This window comes from Dasypus novemcinctus, chromosome 4 (genome assembly GCF_030445035.2).
Source record: "Dasypus novemcinctus isolate mDasNov1 chromosome 4, mDasNov1.1.hap2, whole genome shotgun sequence".
NCBI classification, from domain to species: domain Eukaryota; kingdom Metazoa; phylum Chordata; class Mammalia; order Cingulata; family Dasypodidae; genus Dasypus; species Dasypus novemcinctus.
Genome location: NC_080676.1, coordinates 27,484,698 through 27,503,488, shown reverse-complemented (window position 1 = coordinate 27,503,488; position 18,791 = coordinate 27,484,698). Strand labels below are relative to the sequence as shown.

General features: G+C 38.4%; 1 protein-coding gene across 8 annotated transcripts in view; it reads left to right on the top strand.

Moving 5' to 3' along the window:
• The window catches only part of VEPH1 (ventricular zone expressed PH domain containing 1), a 268,821-nt gene that overhangs the window by 197,704 nt on the left and 52,326 nt on the right, over positions 1-18,791 (top strand). For all 8 annotated transcript variants that reach the window (XM_071214585.1, XM_058295197.1, XM_004454419.3 and 5 more), the window contains one exon: positions 626-760. In XM_071214585.1, coding sequence (XP_071070686.1) covers positions 626-760 — 135 coding nt within the window. The remainder of the gene's footprint in view (positions 1-625; positions 761-18,791) is intronic.

The following is an 18,791-nucleotide window of genomic DNA, read 5'->3' as shown; positions in this document are numbered from 1 at the left end:
GGTGATTTTCATTGGCTTGAAGTATGTATAAATTTGATTTTCTTTGCAATAACAGTCATATTGTCCAATACTTAGAAGTTATCTTTCTTAAACCTTTAAGAATATTCATATATTATACATTTTAGGATTAAAAGTGTTTTTGTTTCCCCCATAAAACCACTCATACTGTTCATATTTGTATGATTGCATAAGGGAGTCTTAGTTCTTTAATTTCTATTCTACATGATCTACTTGTAAAAATTGACTTGGTATTTTTGAACTTTAGTTTAATTTCATACCTTAATTCCCAGTTATCTGATAAAATAAATATGCATACATATATTAACTACTTTCCAATTAAGTAACATTCTTGGGAAATCATCTAGATAAACAGTGTGTTACAAGGTTAGGCATATTTATAGATCTCAATATCAGCTGCCTTGAAAATCTTATTAAATAATCTTAATTTTTTGTTATAGAATGAAAACCCAGAAATGTATCATATATCTGATCTCCGAGATAGATTCTTTGCTCTTTCATTTAAATTTAAGCCATATTAAAGTTCAAACCAAGCCTAAATAGTGACAATCAAACAATATTGTTGGGAGAAAAGATCATTAATTTTACCTCATTAACTCCTTTTCAGAGCCTGTTTCCAGAGCCCCTGTCCCTACAGAGCCATTCTGTGCAGTTCCTCAGAGCTCTGTGGGAGAAGACCCAGGCAGGGGGTGCTCACAGCTTCGAAACAGCCATGATGGAGTCCACATTCCCTCATCAGAAGGTAAATGCTTCTTTCCTTGGGACATGTCATTTTAAATCAAATTCCAAGATTATCTCAGAACTGTATTCTTTTTTCTTAACGGTTCAGTTTTTTCCCTCCTTTCCTTTACCTTCTTTCATTGCTATGAGAAAATATCTATCAAGTAATGATTCTCCCATGGTGCTCTGGGAGACTCTAGACCGAGGGTTATCAGTAGACAAGGGCACTGCCTCTGAGCTCACAGACTGGCCCGCGGAGCCCTACACAAAAACAGCATGCACGCTAGGGGAAGAAACCGGTTCCCAAAAAGGAGACCGTGGACTCCAGGATTGAAAGGAATAGAGCAACAGGGAATCTGGCCTCAGTCTCTTTGGTGTTTTCATTTCTTTCCCCCATATTTCCTCTCCTCTCCTTGTCCTCTGCAATCACGCAAAACAAGCAAGTTAAGATAAGATGGGCAGGAAGAGACCAAGGCGAGAAAGACCGGAGCATTTTAGGAATGTGGAAACAGAGGCATCCTCTGAGGCACAGTTGACTGAGCTCTCCTGGGCAGGCAGCTGAGCTGGGGGAGGAACAGACTGTGGAACTGCACTCGCCCGCTAAATAGAGTGAAACCGGCAGTGGAGGCAAGCTGAAGCGATCAGATGTGTCTGTGAGAAAAGTTACAGGCTTACGTAAAAGCAGGGGAAGCCTGGCTGGAGACAGGAAGGTGACGTAGGAGGCTATTCTGTAAATGGGTAGGAATTGAAGGCCTGAACTTACACAGTAGCAGGGAAGTTGCTGGAAGAGGATGGGTTTGAGAGCTATTAAGGAAATAGAATCCACAGGACTTGATACTTGATGATATTTGATAGGTGAGTAAAATAGGGGAATCAAGGATAACACCCAGGAGCGTTGGTTGGATGATGGCTCTTGGTGCCACACTGAAAAGAGAATCCAGAAGAAGAGCTGATGTGGGGAAGGAATATTAAGAATACTGATCCACATATTTTGGTTCTGAACTATTTGTGTGGATAACTAGGTGGTGATGGTGGTGAAATGCCAGTCTGACCAATGGAAGAAGACACTGACTTGGGGCACAGATTTGGACAGCATAAGGTAGAGCTTGATGCCATGACCGTAGATCAGATCACTCAGAGATAATATGAATAATGAAAACAGAGAAAACCTATTCTTGCACTCTCTTTAGTAAACTTTACCAACCCCCACATACTAAAAGATCCTGATTATTCTCCTTTTGACTTCAGAAAGCCTGGTAATGAGTACTGGATGCTTTCTGGCAAAACCAGATATTCTGAGAATATATGGTCATGGTCTCTGGCCTTGATTTTACTATTGAAAAGAGGAACAAGCATCCCAATAGTAAATAAATTTAAAGTACAAACAAGTATCAAATAAGTTCATTAAGAAGAGTTATATTGCGAAACTAACTCAAAACCTCTTAAGTGCTGATGGCTGAGAAATGGGTGTGATTAATCAGAAGTTTATTTATTGTGATCTTTAAAACTATTGCATCACTTTTTTTTTTTTGGCTTTGGTTTAAGAATGAGACATGAAGTATTAGAAATAAAGGAAATGCCCCAATTCTATCAGTATACTACAATGCAATCCTTTAGAGATTTCATTCAAATTTTAAATTGTTGCATCATATTTGAATTTTTATAATTTTTTCTTTGTGAGCTGGATTTTAACCAGAGGCAACTAGTAAATTAAAATTTGGCAGACCACCTCAAGTCCTAAGAGATTTAAAAAAATTAGCAAACCAGTTTTGTCATGCTCACAAGTATGCTTATGATATAAGTATTTCTTTTATTTTATACCAGTAAATATTCCTCTAGAGAAAAGGTAACTGTAAACCATTTTGGGGGGGATATTTTTTAAGCTTTATAATTTGATTTATTCATGAATAACAGGAAAAAAACTTTACTATCTGGAATATACATTACATGGTCAAGTGACTCATCTGGATATTTCTTGTGTTGATTTTCTTCTATTCTTTATGAAGTGTTCTGTGCATTAAATTCGAGATAGCTATGAAAATTATTCAAAGTCCGTTTTATTTTCACTATATGTGCCAAATACATGTATATGTGTATGTATGTGGACACATATTCAAACACACACTCCCACACACAGAGTTGAAAGTGATGGACTTGTGTGAATATGCATGTTTGGTGGATTTACACTGCAGCCAAGTGGACGCAGGTATGCAAAAAAGGAAGAAACTAGGGAGAAAATAGTTGAGTCTCCAGAACTTAATACTCTGGAGGGTTTGTCATTTTGGTTGCTTTTTAACAGACTCTTGGAATTTTAGAACAGAAAGTCATCATCAAGACATCTCTATTAAATTGTAAACTTCTTGAGAGCAGGGATTCGGCCATGTTCATCACTGAATTGCCAGTGACCACACGTGCATGGTACGTGACTGAAGAATGGCAATCAGTTGAATAAACAAATGAATCCCATCATTTCCTAAATGTTAAAAATGAAAGCAAAGGGACCTACCAAAGGTCCCATTGCTAGTCAGTGGCAAAGCTGGAGCCATTGTCACATACAATCAAGACACCAGGGTTGTCACCTCTGGGCACATGAGAAGATCTTGAAGTAAGGCACAGCCTCATGGCTCATTTCAGCCAAACAAATATGAGAAGCTTTTAAAAGCCTGTGTGCAACTCTCTGTGCTCCACCTCTTCCCCTGCCACGGTGACTGCAGAGGCAAATGTTGGCGTGGAGGTGCTACAAGATGGAAACAGCCTCGACTTCTGAGCCACCACAAGGGGTAGTGCTGCCCCGGAGAGCCCCCAGACCCACACCACGCTCGGCGTCATGGAGATGCAGCCTGCTGTTGTGTTAAGCCACTGAAGTTTTGCTGTATGTTATGGCAGCAGGAGCTAGCCTGTCTTGACTCGTACACCTACCGCAGAGGTTAGGAATGTCAGCTCTGAAGCCGGATCGCCTGGGTTTAAAATCTGGCTCTGCCGCTCACCGTCACTGTGGCCTTTGGCTTTGTGCCCACTTCTTTATCAGTAAAATGGACATAATATGAGTATCTATCTCACAGAGATGTTCTGAGGCTTGAATGAGCTAATTCATATAGAGCTCTCAGAATAAGAAAATGCCATCATCTGTAGACACTGAAATGGCATTTAATATATGACATTAATTAAATATTTATATATTTCACCCCTAATTTTTAATAATCACACATTTTGTACAAATTTTTAATAAAGTCTATTTCCTTAATTAGATCAGTGTTCCATGAGAATGTTTTCTTATCATTATATACTCAGTACCCTGCACTTCCCCTAAGCATATAATAGGCAATCAGGGATATGTGTAACTAAATAAAATGAAAGAGGATCATTACTCGAAACAAAAGAAAAATGGTTAATTATATTAATAGAAATGGAAAGATGGTTTTTTAGCAAGATAAGTGTCTCAAAAGAAAAGTTTACACATGGTAGTGACTACTGGAGATGTTTTTATTAAATACAGACATAAACCAGAATACCCATGCTAACCTTTACTCTTTAGTATTGTTCAAAAGCACTGGCCAACATGAAAATATAAGCTCTATGAGAGCAAGCATCTTGTCTGTCTTGCTCACTGCAGAATTCCTTGTTCTCTGAAGACCAAGCCTAACACATAGTATGCTTTTTAAAAAGTTGAATAAATGGAACATGACAAAGAAAGGAAAGTATACTATTTGAAAGCATTACATTCAGATAATATAAGAAACAAAACAAAACTATTAGAATTAATACTGATAATGCTTAACTTTTTTTTAAAGGCGGTACCAGGGATTGAACCCAAGACCTTGTACATGGGAAGCAAGCACACAACCACTGAGCTACATCCACTTCTATCAAACAACTGCATGGATGTTGTTTAGTAGGCATTAGAATGTGCCAAACACTGTCCTATGTACTCAATACCAATTATTTTACTTAATTTCAACAAACACCCTACAAGATAGATAATATTATTCACCTTATCTTACAAATGAGTAAACTAAGTGGAAAAGAGATTAATTTTTTTAAAGTTACCCAGCAATGGAGAGAAATAAGTACTGACTAAACATAACAACACACCAGGTTCCTGATTTGAATATTGCAAAGATGCTAATACTTCCCAAGTTAATTAACAAGTTAACTGAATCCCGATTTAAATCCTAACAGAATGGCTTTTGATACTTCTATGAAGTGTTGATAAAATTTAACCAGAAAGATGAGCAGGTGAGACTAGTTTAAAAACGTGCGTGTGTTGGGGGATGGGGGAGGGAACAAAAGGGGATTCTGTAAGTATTAAAACATACCATAAAACTAGAATTATTTAATTGTTCCACTTTTATGGCATAAATCAACATAAAGATAAATGGAGCAGACTATGTAGTGTAGAGATTGACACTACTGTGTATGCATAACTGGTTAATAGACATATATAACTGTTTTAACTGCATATAAAAATGTTAAATCCTTTTCAAAAAACTGAAACAAAAGAGAAGAGCTGTCAAAACCCTAGCACTATCCTCATACATATAAATAAAATTTAAAGGCATTTGCTATCATTAGAAAGAAGATAAGGATGCCTGTTATCACCCTCACGATTTAACATTTTCCTAGAGATCTTCTCTAATGCAGAAAGACAAGAAAAGCAAATCAGAGATATAAGGATTAGGAGAGAAGAGCCCAGAGAGAGAAAAATTATTTATGGACAGTAAGATTAGTTATATAGAAAATTCAAGAGAATGTAACTAACATTTAGAACTTATAAGGGAGATTCATGAAGTTGTTTGATATAAGGTCAATGTATATAATAAAAAATAATCCTATACATGAGTCATAACAAATTTGAAAATGCAATAAAAATGATGCCATTTATAATAGCAGTCAAAACTACAAAGAACCTAGGAACAAATATTAAAAAAAGATGTAGGGAAGCAGATGTGGCTCAAGTGATTGGCCTCCTGTCTACCATATTGGAGGTCCAGGGTTCAATTCCTGGGCCTCCTGGTGAAGGCGAGCTGGCCCACGTGGGGAGCTGGCCCAAGCAGAAAGCCGAGCCACATGGAGTGCTGGCCCTCATGAAGTGCTGGCCTGCGTGGCATGCTGGCACAGCAAGATGATGCAACAAAAAGAAACACAGAGGAGAGACAATAAGAGATGCAGCAGACCAGAGAGCTGAGGTGGCACAAGAGATTGAGCTTCTCTCTCCCACTCTAGAAGGTCCCAGGATCGGTTCCTGGTGCTACCTAAAGGGAAGACAAGCAAACACAACACACAGCAAATGGACACAGAAAGCAAGCATAAATACAGTGGGGGGTGGGGAATAAAATAAAAAAAAAGATGTGAAGCTCTTTAAGGAAGAAAAATTTTTAAGTATTAATAAAATTTTTTTAAAAAATAACAATTAATAAAATGTGCCATCCTTACGACTAGGAATGTTCACCACACAAATGGAAAATTTTCCCACCTTAAAACACAAATACAATTCCATTTCCAATCACAATAGCAACAGAATTCTTAATGGAGTTTAATAAACTGACCCTACATTTCAGAATAGCCAAGGCAATTCTGAAAAAGAAACAAAGAGGAGGAAATTTTTCTACTAAAAAAAAAGAAAACTTATTCTAAAGCTTTAATAAGATGAGTGAGATTATTGCTACAGGCATAAACCAATGGGAAAGAATAAGGAACCCAGAGACATTCCCAAGCACATGTGGAAACTTGGTAGATAATAAAAAAGGGCTATAAAATCAGTAAGGAGAAAAATGAAATATTTTACATTAGTATGAGAATATGTGATTTACCAGATTAAAAAGATAAAATTGGATTCTTCGCAGACACTATGTATGGAAAAATTAACTCCAGATGGATTAAAAGCCTAAAGGTGATCAATAAAACCTTACAGCAATTAGAAGAAAATATCAATTATATTTATGGCTTCAGGATGAGAAAGAATTTCTGAAGACACAAATAAGCAGAGATCATAAAGGAAGAGATTAATAAACTTGACTACATAAAAATTTTAAATTTCTGTGTGAAAAAATACTCTTTAACAAAGTGAAAAGACAAACACAAGCTGAGAACAGATATTTGAAATATGTATAACTGACACAAAAATCTCCTACTGATCAACAAGAGACAAACAACCCAACAGAAAATTGGGCAAAGAACACAAGGAGAAAATTTACTGAAGAAGAAACTCAAATGGCCAAAAAACATGTGAAAAAATGTCCAGATGCACTAAAAATCAGTGAAAGAGTGGATTTAAACTATTAAAATGAGTCATGGTTTTTACAATTATATGACTTGCAAAAATAAAAAATTGTGACAATACAAGTCTTGGAAAAGAAGCGAAAAGATGGGAATGTTCATATGTTACTGATGGGAACATGCATACCTACTTAAGAAAAAAAGAACTTAAGAAAAATATGTATATATAATCATTATACTCATGACTGCAGCCAGCTGACCCATCAAGGTGGGTGAGTAACTAGTTTTCCAGAGGTCGTAATTGCATTTAAAGTTATCAGAAAAATGCTTAAGCAGTTTGTCAGAAATGCTCCCTTCTTTCCACAAGGAGGTTTTGTATAGCATACAAAGAATGTTCTATTGCAGATAATGTTTAAGACAAATTTTCCCTTACAACCTTTTTTAAAGAGCAATCTGGCAATAGCCAGTAATATTATAAATTCACATACCTTATTATCTTGCAATTCCATTTCTAGGTGAAATTCTCACATACTTAACCAGACATGAATAGAGATATTGACTGCAGCATTGTTTGTGGCAAAAAATCAGGAGGAATGCAAGTGTACATCAGTAAAGAAAGGGAGAAAGATCCTGTGGTATCGTCATGCTACATAAGCAAGGAAATTGCATAATGAGGTCTATATGTAATAACATGGGATGAATCTTGAAAACATAATATGAGTTTTAAAAAGCAAGTTAGGAAAGTATGATTGTGTGTAGGATGATATTAATAACATGCATAATAATTTAAAACACACTAAGCAGCTTAATGCATTACTTTGGGGTACATGTACTTGAGATTAAAATAAAAAAACATTTAGAGTCACACCAAATTCAAGACGGGATGTCTTCTGGATAAGGACAAAGTGGGGAAAGGAGAGGGGGAATGTTACTGGAGAAGGGAGTTAAGAAAATTGCTATTTCATCTACAGCCATATATTTTTTTAAAAACCAGAATCAAAATATTAACATTTGTTAAGTTTGACTGGGAAGTACATAGGTATCTGTTACATTATCCTTTGTACCTGCTTTTCTGCATTTATTTTAATTAAACTTGTATATAATGTCTAAGACTAGAGGAATGATAGATTTAACTTCATAAATATATAAAAATTATCAAAATCAAAACCTGCATAGACAATGATTTAAAATGAAAATATTTGTAACAAACATGATAGACAAGGGTTAATATCCTTAAGATAATATAAGTTCGTGCAAATCAATAACCAAGGAGCCCAGAACATGAGCAAATCATCAAAGAAGAGTCAATCCAGAAAAAGCACTCAACCTCATTAGTAGTCAAAGATATAAAAATGTGTAATTAACAAGGTGCCCTTTATCACTCATTTTTAAAAATACAATAATCAGTGCTGTCTGGAGCAAGAGAGTTCAGGCACTCTCACACATTTCTAGTTAGAGTGTAAATTATTTCAACATTTCTGAAAAGCAATTTAGCAATGGGGGTCAAGAGTCTTAAAAATATTCTTTCCTTTTAACACAGTGATTCCACTTCTAGGAATCTGTCCTAAAGACCTAATCTGAAACATGTACCAAATTTGAGGTAAACACACACAAGTATTGTGGAGTGATTTATAATAGAGAAAAACTGCAAATAACCTAAACTTATATAGATGGGAGAATAAAATTTCCATTCTAAACTAGTTATTTTAGAAAGTGTATTGAAAACCAGTTGACATATTTAAGGATGAGGAGAAAGGCCTCCATGGAGCGACTGGAGATGACTCCTGATAATCCCATTGCAGTGCTCGTGCTGTCCGGCCCTTTAGAGGGATCTGCACTCTGAGTATCAGAGGACCAGAGAGTTGACAAAGGTGACTGGAGGATTGCTAAAGGCCAGAATTCGAGAAAGAAAGAACCTTTATTGACACACATGTTCCACTTCTCAAAGCATGGGGAAATTCCATATGCCATAGGAATGAGGTCTCAAAACTATGCCCATTCTGGAAACAAAACAAAAAAAAATTAAATTTACTGCTGAAATAAAATGTGCCCCATCTGGCTAACATTTGGAGATTTGTTTTCAGTCCACATTGCTACAAACACATTTGACAGTTCCCAGGGTAATTGGCTGGAGTGTCAGCACATAAATAAAACTGAAGCACCAATTCTGGGTGGAAAAAAAGGAAACATTCTCGGGTGCTCTCAAAGGCATAGGTCTAGTGTTTTGAGTTAAGGTGTTAATTTGCTTGAATAAATAAATGCATAAGTAAATAAGGAGTAGGCTTTTTATCGAGAGAATGTAACTATTCAAATTCTTATGAGGAATTTAAGTCAACATGTGTGATGTAAAGGACAAGTGTTATAGAAGGTCGGCCTTTCAAAAGAGAGCAGAATGTTTCAGAGTGAGAGTTAGCTATGGTGAACCTCTCCTTCAGGACTCGACGGTAGTGGGTTTGGTGATTTCAGAAGCCAGGGTGAGGTGGGGGCTTTTAGGCTTTTAGGCGATGGGCTTAGAACCAGGAAAATATGATAGGCAGAATCCAAGGGGCTGAGGCAAAGTAAAGAGACAAAAAAGAGGACTGCAAATGGTGATGGGTGTTGGGGATTGAATCATGTGCCCCCAAAATATGCTCAGGCCAAACTGAATGGAGGGGCCTTGATCCAATATGGCTGAAGGCCTTATAAGCAAAGGAAATCCAGACAACTGAGCACAAGTTAAGAGAAGCCAAAGAAGGGGGGGAGAGAGAGAGAGAGAGAGAGAGAGAGAGCCATGTGACAGAGGCAGAGAAGCATCTGAAAGCCAAGGAACACCAAGGTTTGCCAGAAAGCCATCTCCAGAACACTCTAGACTCCAGGCAAAAGCTCGGCCTAGTCATACCTTGATGCTGGACTTCCAGCCTCCAAAACTGTGAGACAATAAATCCCTGTGGTTTAAGCCAGCCCGTCTATGCTGTGTTTCAAATCACCCTGGCAAACTAAGACAATAGGAAACTGGAGGCGAGGGGTTAGGGAGGGCGGATTGAAGGCGGAATGTGGAGGCAGGTGCAAATGTCTGGGAGGTGCCCAGCTCAGAGAGGGAGCTGGTTGAGAGGACAGTGGACATTAAAATAAAGGGTTCGGGTTTTTTAAAAGAAAGAGAAAAATGGTTCCATGTAGGTGGAATGGCATGATAAATAACTTGGAGAAAGTAAAAAAAATTCAGGTCAGGAGTGAATCCCGCATCGGCCTAACTCTCCAGTCTTCGCTCTCTACTTTGTTCACTGCACTCCAATGACCCTGGGCCTTTCAGTTTTTCCAACACTGTGGAAGTGGAGTATGGAGTCCTTAAACAGGATTCTAAGCACATTCAGTCAGTCAAAATATTTTTTGCAAATGCCTGCTATATGCCGGTCACTGTGTGTAGACTGGACATAAATAATCATGGCCTCTCCCTCATGGGAGATAAGCAGTATAAAAGTAAACAATTCTACACAGATAAACTCTAAAAATATAAAATAAAATAAAATAGGTAAGTGGATGTGGCTCAAGCAACTGGGCTCCCGTCTTCCATGTGGAAGTTCCAGGGTTCGATACCCAGGCCCTCCTGGTGAAAGCAAACTGGCCTGCACAGAGAGCTGGCATGAGCAAAGAGCTGGCTGACGCAGAGTGCTGCCCCGCACAGGAGTCCTGGCCCTTGTGGAAAACTGACAAAGCAAGACGACACAATAAAAATAGACACACAGACAATGAGAGACACAGCAGACCAGGGAGCTGAGGTAGCACAAGAGATTGAGCACCTCTCTCCCACTCCAGAAGGTCCCAGGATCAGTTCCTGGAGCTGCCTAATGAGAATACAAGCAGACACAGAAGAACACAGCAAATGGACACAGAGAGCAGACAATGGGGCAGGGGGAATAAATACATAATCTTTTTAAAAACCAAACCATAAAAGAAAATAAAATGCCTGAAGAAAATTATAAAAGGAAGGGAACACTTGTTAGATGACTGGGGAAAGGGTCCCTGAGCATGTGCCATGTTAAAGTTGAGGGCCAAAGACAACACAAGGAGGAAGGAGAAGGAGGAGGAGGAGGAGGAGGAAGAAGGGGAAGAGGGATAGAAGGGAGTAGAAGAGGAAAGGAAAACCCTTGGTGTATTAATCTCCTCCAAATTTAGATCATATCAAAAAATAAAATTCTGAGAAAATACCCTCTATATGTGTATTTTTATTTACTTGTACAGTATATACATGTATTATTATACTCACATTACTTTCATTACTAAGCATATTTCAAAATGGAAATTTAAAAGGATGAGATTAAATAATAAGTCAGAACGAAAGTTCTGCTCTTTTCTTCTTCCCATATCACAGTAGATGGTCACATCTGCCCCAGAAGTGAACATACTCTACTTCCACAGTGTTGGGAAAATTGAAAGGACCAGGGTCATTGGAGTGCAGTGAACAAAGTGGAGAGTGAAGGCCAGAGCGTTAGGCCTGCGGGGGACTCCCTCCTGGCTTTGTAGGTCAGAGCAAGAAGCTTAGATTTTATTGAAGAGTTTTGAGCAGGGGACATTATCCAGTTTATGTTTTGGGGGAGATCACTCTTTGCTGTACGGGGACTACATCAGAGGGGACAAAAGCAGAATCATGGAGATCAGTTAGGAGATTACTGCTGAATTAAGTGGACATATTCAATATAAATTTGGAGGTAAAAATGATATAACTAGCTAAAGGGTGAGGTATAGGTACGAGGGAAAGAGGAATCGAGAGTGATGGCAGTTTTCTGGAATGGAATTATCACTTATTAAAGTGGGGACGATGGAGAAAACTAGTTTTGGGGATGGCCAACTAGGCGGAAGAAAGGAATGGGAAACAAAACTTTTGGATACCTTAATTTTAAGGTGCCTATGAGATGTCCCAGTGGAATTGTCCAGTGGAAAGTTGGATATCCAAATGTGAAGAGGTTTAGATCAGAAATATAAATGAAGACATCATTGGCACATAGATTATGAAAGTCATGTGAAGAGTAGAGCAATCTAGAAAGAGGAAAGGGACCCAATTCAGGAAGGAATCTAGAGAGTGGTTGAGAGACAGAGGAAACCAAGAAAGTACATGTAGAGTCATAGAAATCAAGACAGTGTCCAAGGAGAGGAAGAGAGTTGTATGGAATGCAATTCCCAGGTCAAGTGGATGAGTACAGAAAAGTGTGTGTCCCATTAGCCCCTTGTGAAGAGCAGTTTAAATGAAATTCTAGGGGCAAGATTCAGGCTGGAGTGGGTTGAGGAAAGAAAGGGAAGGAATGAGAAAGGAAATAATAGCATATGTAAAGATGTTTCAAGAAGTTTGGTGCTGAATGGGTTGGTAAGCAGAGGGCGTATGAAGATGTTTAAGATGGAAACCACCAGGGCATGTGTGTAAGTTGTTGGGCTAATGCAATAGTGTGAGAGAGACTGATGATGCAGGTGAGAGGAAGAGCGATTGCATACAAGCTCAGATCAATTAGGAGATGTGACAGTGGAAAGATGAGTGAGTTCTTTTTATGGATTTTCAACTTTTTCACTGAACTAAGAAGAAAGGCCATCAGCTGAGAGTGGGGAAGGGGGAAGAAGGCAGGGGGTCTGAGGAAATAGAAAGTATGGAATATAAGACTCAGAGAAAAATATACCAGGGCTCTCAGGCAATGAGAAGTGTCCACTTGGGATCTGAAAGCATGGATTTAAAGTAAAACAGAGATATGATTTTCTCCAGCCCTGATCAGCTATCCCAGTGCAAAAATGACGCTCACCGAGGCTTGGGTTTTTGTCTTTTGGTTGAGTGGTAATGAAATGTTGAAAGGTTTCAAGATAGGGGAGATCTGTGTTTGTTAGAGAAGGAAGATAAGGGTAAGAATGAAGATCAAAAGAAAAGATTTAAAATACTGAAGAAGAGTCTACACATGAGAAAACCAATTGAAAGATGGTCTTCAGAGCCCCCAAAACTCAAAATTATTTTCTGAGTGAAAAGATGATGGATTTGTGCTGAGTTTCTCTTGACAAGCCCCCTCTGGTTCTCCTCCTAGCTCCCAACGCATTCTCTATTATTCCTCTTGGAAACATCAGCATAAGCACATCCATCATACAGCTGGCCAAGGTTAAGGAGACAGACAATGGCCATGGGGCAAGATAAGGCTAACAGTGACCACAGCTGTGTTCATTCCATGCTCCCTGGGTAAGATTTAGATTGCTAGGTAGCACCAGGAGAGTTTTAGCCTTAGCACAAGATTAATTTTATTCAAGGTTTATGTAGTATCAGTGGGCTCACACTCTATCCCCACAGCCACGTTATAGTTTATCAGGGATCAACTTAAGAGAAAGGATTCAAAGGTGAAAAGTCCTTGAGAGAACTGACAAGTTCTCTGGAGACTTTTACAAGCATGACTTTTATCGATGCCTTAGGACCACTGAGTTTGGAAGTCCAGCCAAACTCTAAACGTTGTCTCCCTAGATACCGTCTCTAGCTTCATTTGGATTCATTTCTTTCCCTTAATGGCTATAAATCAGAGCCTCTCACTTAAACAGTTCTGTATACACAACCCATTATATTATATGGTTGCCTATTGTTTTGTAAGCATGTTGAACCTGATTAAGTGACAGCTCCATTCGCAGTTCAAAAACCAGATTTCTTTTCATTGTTATACACTGGTCTGTTGTTTTATAGTATTTGTTTTCGAATCCTCTGACCCTCTTAGAAAATTATTATCCTTACACTTGGCTAATTAAAACAGTCTTTGATATCTTCCCAACCATTGTTTACATATACTGCACTTCTATTTTTGTAGTATGCTATTTTAAAGTTAAAATGGGCATAGAAATGTTTTCTCAATTTAGTTTAAATCTTGGTCTATCATATATATTGTATTTCATTCATGTTCCACAAGCCTGACTGTCCTATAATGAAGCATGTCAATTTTACTACTGTTGTGAACATTCCTGCACAGTCAGCCAGATGTTCTGCATCAGTCAAGGAAATTAAAAAAAAAAAAAAAAAGCTTCAGAAAATAGTTAACAAAATAACTCTATTCCTGGTGGGATAGAGGTATGCAGTTCCTCTGAAATGTTTCTTCTAATTCAACAGTGGTTTAGGTTCTTTTCCTAAATATCAGTGCATGGGTGAAACCTTTTTCTTTTTCCCTTGCTGCTCTTGTGGCTATAGTGTGAATGCCTACAAATGCTGGGCACTAAACAACTAGAATAAACAGCACCTATTTTCAAGCACTCTTAAAATGTAGGAATTAGACACTCAGAATCTAGAGTTAAATTGTCTAGAGTTAAAAATCCTGGCTCCACCACTTGTTCACCAGCTCTCTTATTTAACTCTTCTCTACCTTATCTTCTTTCCCTGCAAAGTGCAGAAAATAATAGTACCCATGTCACAGAGCTATTAGGAGCTTTAAAAGAGATAATAGATCTAATATCCTTGTGACCATGCCTGGCACATAGTAAGAACTCAATAAACGGTAGCTAGTGTGTTTCTTATAGCATCCCTTCAAACAAAGTGAATGACCCCCACAGCCATCCCAGACCCCTTCATGCCTGACAATAGAGCAGGCGCTGTCCTACAGAATAGTTTGCAATATGTCTGTACCTGCCGCAGGCGTGGAATCACGGCTTCCTATTTAGGTGTGTCTGCCCCAGGACCTACCGCAGCCAAGGCAGACTAGCTACTACTTGGTCAATGTTTTGTGATTCTGTATTCCCACTCATGACAAAGGTCTCATCTTTTGAGAATGAGCTTTATTTTCATGAATAGCCAAAAATTTCATTGGCTCCAGGTCTGTGGATGAAGGGGACTGCTCAAACTGAGTAATAAGTTTCTAAGTTAAAAGCAGTGTTTCACTAAAGTCATGAAAGTTTTCTTAAGTGGTTTGCAAATATATTCGGAAAGCACTTCCTAAAGAGACTTCAAACAAGGTTTTGAGCAAAGGCTGGGTCACAAAAATGTGTGTAGTTGTCCATTTGTAAATATTGGCAAATATTCATTTCAAAGTATAAGTTCTGGATTTTAATCTAAAATAATAATAGCAATTTAGATATCTTAATACTAGATAGGCAAGAAAGAACAGTGGCACTATTTGCTTTTATTTCTAGAATCCTGAAAATTTCCTGTGGATTGGCAAATTTTTGCTTCTAGGGGCATGTGACAATCTTCCCCTTAGGGATTACAGCAATATGGAGCAATCTCCATTTTTTAAAATTCAGTAAAAATGTAGTTCCCAAAGTCTAATTATTTGCAATACATTTTTGCATTTTTACACTACTTTAAATACAATTTTGTGTTTCTACTTAAGGCCAGTCTGAAGGCAAAGGAACTTTTTTTTTTTAAGTCTTCTGCTAAATAACAGTCCACAGAATCATTTCATGCCTTATTTCAGGGTCTGATAATTCTTTGTGCCAATAGACACTTCTTGTAGCCAACCCAAATGCCTCATGCTGCATGTAAGTGCCTTTCTTTGTGTTCTTTCATCAGAGCACCAATTTTATCACTGGTTTAGCCCAGTAGTTCCCAGACCTTAGTTCATACAAGCGTCCCTGGGGAGCTTGTCAATATACAAGCTCCTGGGGCCTCTTCAGAGCTCACACATGGCCCTCGCTGGGATGGATATGGAAATGTGCATCTTTAGCAAGAGATCCTGGTGATTCTGAGCAGGAGGTCTCACAGACTACAGTACCATTAGATAAATACCAGAACAGAGGAAAAGGCAGCTGGAGTCCAACTGACTGGGCTTAAGTCACATCTCTACCACTGACATGATCCTTGGGAATCCTGGGAAAGTTGGTTAACTCGTTGAACCTCGAGTTTCTCATCTACAAACTACAAGCAACTCCGCCTCTCTCATCGGGTTGCTAGGAGGGTGAAAGGAGATGGTGTTAAACACCTAGCACAGTACCTAGCATTGCACAGAAGCAAGTGCCCCATAAACAGCAACTCTGAAACTACGTCATTTCATAAACTTCAAGGCTGTGATTGAATCAACTGTTCAGTCTTTTCTTTTCTGGATTTATAACATTTTAGATATCTTTGTGGCTCTGCTATGAAGTATTCCCATTTTTCACCTCCTTAGAAAGAACTGGAGGCTATGGTCTTTGTCTGCTAGAGCCCCAGCACCTCATTATCCTCCCGTGTGTGTGTCTAATTATCCCCTAAGCAGGCACACCACATTGCATCTTTTCATCCCAGTACCTCATTAGAGTGCTCCGTTTGCCCACCTTGTTATTTCCCATCCTTTCACCAATGTCCTTTTTTCTGCTCCTCCTTTCAGTCCTCACATCTTCTTATGCCCATATCTTTATTCTTGGTTATTAAATCCTTCCTTTCATGCTTGTCATTATTCCCTCCTTTCTATGCAGCTTATTCCACCCTTCCATCTGTGAACCTCATTATTCCATCCATGTTTACCTCATTACATCCTCACCAAACACATATCATTAACTCCTCCACTCATGCATAGCACTGCATTCTTGTTGCTTCTTATCACAACTGCCCTTTCCACCCTCCTCATTTAATGCTTCCATTTATAAATCACATTACACCCCCCCAAATGCCTTTATCATAGCACCCATCCATTTATGCATCTCATTACACCATTACCCCTGCACATTTCTATGTGCACTTCTATTTGTACATCTCATTATGGCCCCATCAAACATGTGCCTGTCATTACTCCCCTGTTGAATATTCACGTTGTATTACATCTGTCTATGTTTGCATCTCATTACAGCCAATACTCCTAGGTTTGACAACAAACTAACAAAAACAGACAGATAAGTATGTTACTTGCTTTTAGAAAATTAAGTATGTTTACTAGGTGTCTAATGTCAGTGTTTCTTAAACAAGTCATTGTTTCAGAAAGATTTATATATATTTATCTGGCTCAGAGACAAAGACACAATTTTGCATACACAAAAAGAAGCTTCTTATCTTGCTTTATTTAAACCATTATCATCATCATTATTAGCATTCTTTATTATTTCTCTATAGTTTACAAGGCAGTGTCATTAGCCATGAATTAACATGTGGCAACGGTCACTCTACACATTGAGAAGCAGTAAAGAATTAAGTACATTTTCCTAGGAACGTCTGGGGGTGATGGAGGCAGGCTTAAGTTTAGGTCCTCTGGATCTGTCTCTTTATACTGTACCACTCACAGGGAAAACCCTTATTTCTAAGCATCACCTCTGTCATTTAACACGTTCTGTGACACTCCCTTAGGTTGGCATGCTGTCGGTTTGTTTGGTTTTGTTTTCCAAAACAAAACAATAGAACATATTTTCAAACAGGTTGTATTTTCTTACTTATCTCTTTGTCTCATGGTTTGAAGAACTAGATTAAAAGAAGCTTTAATATAGGGCCCTTTGACAAGAATAAGTGCAAAGATTAGGAGGAAGAGATAATCCTGTAATCACTTATACCACCAAGGTCAGCTCACACAGGGAAAATAAGGAGAGTCCTCTGCAGGCACCTGGAGGGATACCACAGGTACTCAAGGGCAGAAGCTTTCTCCTTTGCAGATTCTAACCCCTGCTAGTCTCACCACTTCACTGAGCTATGTTCTCGGCCTCACTTCTTTATTGAATTATGAAATAGCTCATAAATTCACAAGGCTATGGAAATATGGTCCCCACCATAAAATATAAGGGATATTTATATTTCTTCCATTTCCCTTCAAATAGCTCCCTTTTTAAAAGGAAAAAGCAACGGTTGCAAACACTCTCTCTAGGTTAGTGTGTATTATTTCCATGGATGTTTTTGTACTACTGTTTTAAAATTTTCATAAATTTTATCCTATTGCACATATCTTTGGCAATATGCTTTCTGCACTTATTCTTTTTTCAACTATATTCATGTTCATACATGTAGAGTGAGTGCTTTTATTTTAGCATCTATAACATTTCCCATCACATAAAATAGACTATAGTTTATTACATCCATTCCTCTACTAGCAAGCAGTTCAACTTACTTACCATCTCTGCCGTGGTCACTAGCACTGTGCTCTATCTGTTGAATGACTAAATGGAAACATTTGAAATTCCTGGATCTGCAGAATCAATGCCCCCGTCCTAAGTCTATGGTAGTTAGTTGTATGCCTCCTCAGTAATTGGTACAAGTACTAATGCCAGATGTCAACATGTGCCATTGTACTAAATAATTGTCCCTAAAAAAGGTGATCTGATTCCCAGAACCCAGGCTGTTGCTCACCAGGAAAAGATGAGGACGGTGGAGAATATGATAATGCCTTGCACCGACATATGGTTGACAGTTCCCAAGGTTTGTAGAGTCTTTGGAGACCCTTGCAAGCCCCTGATGTTTTTCAGACCAATATGTCAATGGTCACCAAAAAAGCATGGCCTATTTCAAACATGAAAAAGGGTCATTAGATAGTATTTGTTCCAGAGAATTCAGACCCTAAAAAGGTCTTCCACTGTGATATGGAAACAGGGACGTCCTCATGCTCTGCTATAGGCTTGGGCAGTCATGCTGGAAAGCAATTTGGCAGAACCTGGTGAAGTTAAGCATATGCATATTGTTAGGTTTTTTTTGTTGTTGTTGTTTTTTTTTAATTTTTTTATTTTTTATTGACTTTGTAATAATATTACATTAAAAATATATATGTGAGGTCCCATTCAACCCCACCCCCCCACCCCCCCTCTCCCCCCCCAGCAACACTCGTTCCCATCATCATGACACATCCATTGGATTTGGTAAGTACATCTTTGGGCACCTCTGCACCTCATATACATTGGTTCACATCATGGCCCATACTCTCCTCTATTCCATCATGTAGGCCCTGTGAGGATTTACAATGTCCGGTGATTACCTCTGA